This window comes from Arachis stenosperma, chromosome 2, assembly GCF_014773155.1.
Source record: "Arachis stenosperma cultivar V10309 chromosome 2, arast.V10309.gnm1.PFL2, whole genome shotgun sequence".
Taxonomy (NCBI): Eukaryota; Viridiplantae; Streptophyta; class Magnoliopsida; order Fabales; family Fabaceae; genus Arachis; species Arachis stenosperma.
The window spans coordinates 114,979,143-114,987,332 of NC_080378.1; the positions used below are offsets into that span (position 1 = coordinate 114,979,143).

Consider the following 8,190-nt stretch of genomic DNA (forward strand, 5'->3'; position numbering starts at 1 on the left):
GTACACAGATTAAACCATCCAATTTGTGATTAAAAAATTAAAAAAATTTAGGGTACACAAATCGGACTCTCCAATATAACCAAGTGAGTGAAGTTAAGTTGAAAAAATAATAACTTCTCAGAAATATCATTATAAAATGTCTGCAATGATATAGATGATTAAAGTGTAAAATTAATGGTATAGTTTAAAAAACTTAAAACAATCACACTACCCTTACCTTGCATATAACTCTCAACTAGTATATATAAGTTCAGAGAGATCGACTAGCCACATACACATATGGACCAATAATGACACTTAAGAAGAAGAGGAGGACTAACTCATCACAGTCACAGTCAATGGCATATTCTCCAGATTTCGACGAAGAAGAGGAGATTCCGTTGAAGGAGGAAACTTCCTTTACCTCTTCTTTGTCTTCGCCGATGAAAGGAGGACTAACTCATCACAGTCACAGTCATGCATGGTAATCATCACAATCACAGTAATCGCAACAGTCATGCTTTCAGTTTCGAGACTATCACGGCGGCCGTGCTCTCTCCAGATTTACCCAAATCTTCTGTATTCGGGCTTTTGGGTCATCAAAGGCGGATGAGCCAGGTCTGTATTCTAATTTCTTTTCCCTAGGATCGGACTTAACGTTGTTCTCCATGCATCAATTTATCTATCATCTTTTATTTGTTTTAATTTATTCTGAATCATCAACTATTACTGTGTTGCAGATCCATAGTCGGAAGTCTTTCATGCTGAGCACGCCAGAAGAAAAAGAGGACTTTTGTTGGAGCTTTAATCTTCCAGGGATTGAGCTTTAAGAGTTCCCTTGAGCATCCATGTTCTCCTCATCCTCTTCCTCATCCTCTTCTTTGCACTTCATCCATCCATCTGTTTTATCCATTCCAACGCTTCAGAATTTGAATATTTGTCGTTGCAAAAAATTAAAGATCGTCAAAGGCAATATGAAGTCTCTCGAAAATTTTTATGCTATTTTTTATTTACATTTAGAGGAATTTTCAATTGGAATGGATAAAACAGATGGATGAAGTGCAAAGAAGAGGATGAGGAGCTCGAAAAGCTCCCTTCGAGTGGCAATCCTGATAAGATGGCCAAGATGAAGTATGTTATTGGTTATTTTTGTTGATCTTGCTTTTATCTACCATTTCCATTGCATCTATTTGTTTTGGGGTTAATTATATTTTTTTTACTTTTAGGGCTATATTGTCACAATTCATTGAGGAACAGATGAAAAGATATGAGTCACTCCACAGGGTTGGATTTCAGAAATCTAACATGAAAAGAGTATGGTTCCTCAACTACTATGTGCCATCTCCCAAATTGATTTGCTAAAAATATGATGTTTAAACCATTGTGCTATCCAATAATATAAATTTTTCTGTGCTGGTTATATTAGTTAGTTTTTTTTTTTCAATACTTAGACACTTGAAACCTTTTTTGCATTTTCTCCTTGGTTAATCTTCAAGATTGGTTTTTGTTACATATCACCTTGGTTCTGCATTATTGATACTTATGGGCCTATGCATTTGGGTAGTAATTTACAAATTGCTATTTTTGCATTGTAATTTGCGCCGTGGTTTATATTAAAGAAAGATGAGATTGTTTACAAGTTGCCTCGTCTTTCTTCTCTCAATGATATTCAAACTGTTATTAGCAAACATCACTGGGACGCAGCAAAGTTCCATGCCAATGATGATTGATAAAATTATGAAAGAATAGGGAAAGCAAAGAAAGAATTTTTATTGATTATTGATTGATTGAATTGAACATTATGAAGGTAAAACTAAGTATATATAAAGTATTAGTCTATGAAAGATAAAAGATAAGATAAAGATAAGATAGAGATAAAGATAAAAATAACTATAAGATAAGATAAAGACTAAAATTATAATTGAATTTGTGTATTCTGTTGGGCTGAATTTGTGGGCCACAAGACTTCTTTATTGTTGTCATGGGCTAATGTAGAAGAGTAGTTTAATACGCCCCCGCAAGCTGGTGGATGAAAGATGTCAATAATCCATAGCTTGGATAAGTTCCAATGAAATTGTTGAGGAAGACGCGTCTTACGTAGTGATGCGAAGATGCGTGCGGCGGAGCTGACGGCGGCAAAAATATAAAAGGAGATGCTGTACTTGAGCAGCGATCTTCAAAAAATGCGCGCAGCGGAGCTTGAGCTGCCGGTGGCAAAAATATAAAAGGAGATGCTGTACTTGAGCAGCGATCTTCAAAAAATGCGCGCAGCGGAGCTTGAGCTGCGGCAAAAATATAAAAGGAGATGCTGTACTTGAGCAGCGATCTTAAAAAAAAATGCGTACGTACGACGCAATAACTTCAAATGGCGCATAAAGCGCGATAAAAAAAGAGAGGGCGCGTGGAGCGCAATAAGAGTGCAGATGAAACTGCTAAAATATATGCAGATTAAACTGCTGAAACAAAATGCAGATATGACTGCTGAAACAGAATGCAGACGAAATTGTCGAAAGAAAGGAGGCGGGAATTGCTAGTAAAGAACCGGGGTAACCAAAACTGGGGTAGGATTTTCACTTGGATGTCTTTAACAAAGATTGGTTGGATCTTGAACTGAATTGGAAGATTGATTATTCATTGTGAGAGGAGGTTAAAAAAGATGTAGGGTGATTTCTCACCGAAAGATGATAGCTTATGTATCTTCTTCAAGGAGGATACCAAGGCTCTGATACCATGATAAAATTATGAAAGAATAGGGAAAGCAAAGAAAGAATTTTTATTGATTATTGATTGATTGAATTGAACATTATGAAGGTAAAACTAAGTATATATAAAGCATTAGTCTATGAAAGATAAAAGATAAGATAAAGATAAGATAGAGATAAAGATAAAGATAACTATAAGATAAGATAAAGACTAAAATTATAATTGAATTTGTGTATTCTGTTGGGCTGAATTTGTGGGCCACAAGACTTCTTTATTGTTGTCATGGGCTAATGTAGAAGAGTAGTTTAATAATGATTGTAGAGTTGTAGTATCAGGATTGCAAAAACGTTTGTTAGTGAAGTTGTTTAAACAGATATAGGAAATTTCTGTTTATAGCTTATTTTAATCCCTATTAATGCGAAAGTTGAATAATTAAAATTTTGGGTAGTAATTATACTTATGTGTCCCTGGATTTGAATGATGTAATGTCTTACTCCCCAAATTTGGGTTGAGTTATCTATAAACTATCTAAAAGAAAATCTGGATCTTGGTAATTTCTGTTTAATTTGTGATTTCTACTTGTTGGGTTGAAATACTGCTTGTTTCATTTGCTGCCTTTGCTAACTGAGTAGACTGCAATCAATATGACTAACATACATGTCATGGATTTTGGTTGTTTTCTAAGGCATATGCTCCCCCTTTCACCTCAGCTACCGCTGAGTCGGTGATTATGTTTCAAAGAATTTTGTGCTCCTTACTAAAATAAAAAGCCTCCTTGTTGAAAGAAAAGCCTGTTCTGGTTGGAGTTTATTGGATTGTAGTAGGCTAGCTTGTTTTGAGATACTAGCATAAAAAATTGGTGGAAACCAATTGTTAGTCTAATATTACCAATGTTGCCAAACAAATGCCTTCTGGAACTGAAAGTCTAATTTATCATCTGAGCCAGGTCTGTATTCTTATTTCTTTTCCCTAGGATCGGACTTAACTTTGTTCTTCATGCACTAATTTATCATCATCTTTTATTTGTTTAATTTATTTTGAATCATCAACTATTACTGTGTTGCAGATCCTTAGTCGGAAGTCTTTTATGCTGAGCACGCCAGAGGAAAAGGAGGACTTTTGGTGGAGTTTTAATCTTGCAGAGATCTTGCCAAATTTCTTGTCTTTGCTGGAGGTTCAAGAAAAAAGATATTCTGTACCCAGAAGAGACTTCGTATCTGCCAAATTTGTGGAACAACCAGGTAAATTTATCCCTTTGCTCACTAATTTTTGTTGCTAAAATTTGTTGAGTGATGGCTGGTGGAAATATTGAAGCAATGAGTTGTTGATTCCATTCATTATTTTCACATATAGTATCCTTTCTTTAAATATTGTTGGCTTAAATTTAAATTGAAAAAAAAAAGAAAGAAATATATGTAGATCTAGCAAAGGTCTGTATTCTAATTTCTTTTCCCTAGGATCGGACTTAGTTTTGCTCTTCATGCATCAATTTATCATCATCTTTTATTTGTTTTAATTTATTCTGAATCATCAACTGTTACTGTGTTGCAGATCCATAGTCGGAAGTCTTTCATGCTGAGCACGCCCGCCAGAGGAAAACGAGGACTTTTGGTGGAGCTTTAATCTTCCAGGGATTGAGCTTTTTAAGAGTTCCTTTGCGCCAAAACTTCCCCCATTTTACTATTCTACCCTTCTCTCTTGCTGCACTTTTCACTTCTTCCGCAATTGACTTGATCGTTTCTGGTTTTATCACCCATAGAAACCTCTGTTCGCTGTTTGCTAAGCAGTACGCCACTTCGATTAGTTCCTTCTCTTCCTAGCTCGCTATGCTTCCTAAACTCACGTCCAGAACTGAACGCGACTCATTCAACCATGTTATGCAACTATAGTCTTCTTGCACGAGAGTTGACTCTTTCTGAACGCGACTCATTCAACCACGTTATGCAACTATAACACACACTACCAAACTTTTCAATAGTGGAGAATCGATCGGCTGACAACAAGAAGACATTTCTGAATATTGTGAGATGAGCATCTTTTATGATATCATTCAGTGTCTCTTTCTCCAAGCTCATGCAATTGGTAAATGTGAGCTTTCTCCTCTTTAAACTAAACACCCCCTTCAAATTGAATATTTATTTCAGTGATGTGCAATTAGAAGCATCTAACTCTTCAATAGATGGTGGAAGCTCTGGTATAAATTGAAGACCACTACAACCACTTATGTCAAGAATCCTTAACTTTGATAAGATTTTGAGGTTGTGTGGGTGCTCAATTAGCTCTCTGCAGTAATGACGAATGGATTTTTGACGGTTTAGAATTCACAAATGAATTCTCGTTGCAAGTATAGTTTCTAAACCAATCACTAATCCTTTCATACAAAAATTTGTTGTCACTAAAACAAACCCCTAAATTTATAAACCGAAGTATTGGACCTCGGGTCGTTCTCCCTAGGAATTGTAATGAAGTGTCTTGTTATTGGTTGTGAATTATATTTGGGGTTTTTAAGCTTTTGGACAAGAAATATAAATGGCAAAGAAAATAACCTAACAACTAACAAAGCTCTTGGCAAGATATGAGAACTAGAAGTCCTATCCTAGTTATCCTTCTCAATTGTGATGAGAATTGTGTGTTGCTCCCACTTAGTTAACCTCTAACCATGGAGGAAAGTCAAGTGGATGAATCAATTTGATTCCTCAAGTCCTAATCAACTCCTAAAGGAAAGACTAGCTTTAGAGGCATTCAAATCAATTAGCAACTTCTAATTATCAACCAACAAAAGAATTAGATAACTCAAGAGTCACTAATTACTCTACCTAGGCCAAGAGGAACAAAATCTAACTAATAGCTATAAGAGACATTTCATCAAACACATAAAAGGCAATAAAAGTAAACAACATAAATTGCAAGAATTAAAGAGAGATCTAACTACAAAGGCAAGAGATCAACAATAGAAAAGCAAAGAAGAACAATTATTATGAATTACCTCTTATTGAATTGAAAGAATGTAGAGGGAACAATACTAGATCTACAACAAAATGTAAGAACAACATAAAGGAAATTACAACAAAAGAGTAGAAGAAGATGAATCTAACAACAAAGAATAGAAAGGTAGAAGTAGAAGAAAGCAAAGATTAAAACCTAGATCTAAGAACTAATCCTAATCCTAATCCTAATTCTAGAGAGAAGTGAGAGCTTCTCTCTCTAGAAACTAACTTCTAGAACTAAACTAAAACTAATTGGTAACTAACATATGGTAAAAGTATGAAAAGTATGTTGATTCCCCTTCAATCCTTGGCTTAAATAGCATTAGAAATGAGTTGGATTGGGCCCACAAGGCTTCTAAAATCGCTGGCCACGTTTTGCTTTAAGTGGACTAGGTGGCAGCAACGGCGCGTGCGCGTGCTATGCACGTGCGCGCCATCATACGTGTAGTAACTATGGCAAATCTTATATCGTTTCGAAGCCCCGGATGTTAGCTTTCTAACCCAACTGGAACCGCATCATTTGGACCTCTGTAGCTCAAGTTATGATCGTTTAAGTGCGAAGAGGTCGGCTTGACAGCTTTTCGGTTCTTTCATTTCTTCATGAGTTCTCCAACTTTTCATGCTTTTTTCTTCATTCCCTTGATCCAATCTTTGCCTCCTAAACCTTAAATCACTTAACAAACATATCAAGGCATCTAATGGAATCAAGGAGAATTAGATTTAGCTATTTTAAGACCTAAAAAGCATGTTTTCACTCTTAAGCACAATTAAAGGAGAATATACAAAACCATGCTATTTCAATGGATAAATGTGGGTAAAAGGTTATAAAATCCCCTAAAATCAATACAAGATAAACCGTCAAAACGGGGTTTGTCAACCTCCCCACACTTAAACCAAGCATGTCCTCATGCTTAAGCCAAGAGAGAAATAAGGGATATGACACTTATTCAAAGCAAAGAAACTATATGCATGCCACTAAATGCAAAATGATTCTACCTACTTGGTTAAAAATAGATCAATCCTCCAAGTCATACATGCACAAGTAGGGTCAAGATCATATAACGATTCATGAATCCTACCAATTCAAATATAAAAATTGAAGTTCAAATAGACTTGCAAGAAGAACGCTTGTGAAAGCCGGGAATCAAGGAATTGAGCATCGAACACTCACCGAAAGTGTTTGCACTCTAGTCACTCGGTGTTTGGGGTTGATTCACTAAATTCTCCCCTAATCATGCTTCCCAAGATTTGTTTTTCATCTAACAATCAACAATTATTCAATGCATGCATACATGTATCATGAGGTCTTTTCTTTAGGTTGTAATGGGGCTAGGGTCAAGGTAGGATCATATATGGCTAGTGGACTTAGGATTTGAATCTTTGATTAACTTAAACTTTCCCACCTAACCTATATAATGACCTATACAATTAAGTACTAATCTAACTTCCCATTCCTCACTTTTTCACATACTCATGCATTTTCTTTTCATTTCACAACACTTATGCATTGATTCTTATTGAGCTTCACTTTGGGGCATTTTGTCCCCTTTATTACTTTTCTTTTTTTTTCTTTCTTTTTTTTCTTCCCTTTTTTTATATTTTTTTTCTTTTCTTTTCTTTTTTTTTCTTTTTCACTTTTATTTCTCTTTTTTTTTCATTTTTTTCTTTTTCTTTCAAACTATACACAAGAACATCAATGCATAAGGTCTATATATTTAATCAATACATGAGTATGTACCCAATTCTCCAATATAAAAATACAAAACACAAACACCCTTTTATCTCAACCAATGTCCCCAAGGTTCCCACACTTGAATGATACTCACACACACTAGCCTAAGCCAATCAAAGATCCAAATTAAGGACATTTATTATTTTTCGCTTTAAGGCTTGTAATGTGCTAAATTAAAGAACAAGTGGGTTAAGCGTAGGCTCAAATTTGGCTAACAAAGGAAGATAAAAGGTAAGGCCATTTGGGTAAGTGAGCTAACGAAATGATGGCCTCAATCATATAAATGCATGAATATACAAAATAATGGACATAAAGAATCAGACAAATCGAAGATTACAATCATAGGAAGAGAATAATGCACTCAAGAAGGAAAAATAAGTGGTTATAAGATGTAACCACATCATTAGGCTCAAATCTCACTTGCTTGTGTTCTTAGCTCAAAAACCATGTTCCAAAATAAATTCTTTCAAGCAAGTTCCACAAATTTTCTTTTTCAAATTGGTAGGTTGCCCTAAAACGGTTTCTTGGGAAAGAAATCATCACTCTAACCAAGTAGTCCTAATAAGAAGAAGGTAGTAAAATATGTACAAATTCTAACTAACATGCAACCTATCATGCAATGCAATAACTAATCTAACAAAGAAAACTAAGAATTGGTGTTGAAAAGGAAATTGTTACCCATGGAGATCGGTCGAACGACCTCCCCACACTTGAAGATTGCACCGTCCTCGGTGCATGCAAAGAAGAGCAGAGTGGATGGGTTGCTACAATTGATGAGCTCCTCAAATG

The 8,190-nt window shown here is 35.4% G+C and overlaps 1 protein-coding gene across 1 annotated transcript; it reads left to right on the top strand.

Annotated features, from left to right (window-relative positions):
* The first annotated feature begins 238 nt into the window (after window positions 1–238).
* LOC130961810 (uncharacterized) lies at window positions 239–7,152 on the top strand. Its single transcript, XM_057887827.1, has 5 exons — window positions 239–597; window positions 720–1,110; window positions 1,206–1,293; window positions 3,749–3,923; window positions 4,234–7,152. Exons 2-5 carry the CDS (start codon window positions 1,034–1,036, stop codon window positions 4,239–4,241), a joined length of 348 nt encoding a protein of 115 aa, XP_057743810.1. The 5' UTR covers window positions 239–597; window positions 720–1,033; the 3' UTR covers window positions 4,242–7,152.
* Window positions 7,153–8,190: the final 1,038 nt, after the last annotated feature.

Bases quoted from the DNA above. Each gene is read 5' to 3' on its own strand.
- LOC130961810 (XM_057887827.1), top strand. From the start codon at position 1,034: ATGAAGTGCAAAGAAGAGGATGAGGAGCTCGAAAAGCTCCCTTCGAGT. The intron at 1,111-1,205 runs GTATGTTATTGG...TTTTACTTTTAG, and splicing joins GATAAGATGGCCAAGATGAA to GGCTATATTGTCACAATTCA. The intron at 1,294-3,748 runs GTATGGTTCCTC...ACTGTGTTGCAG, and splicing joins AGAAATCTAACATGAAAAGA to ATCCTTAGTCGGAAGTCTTT.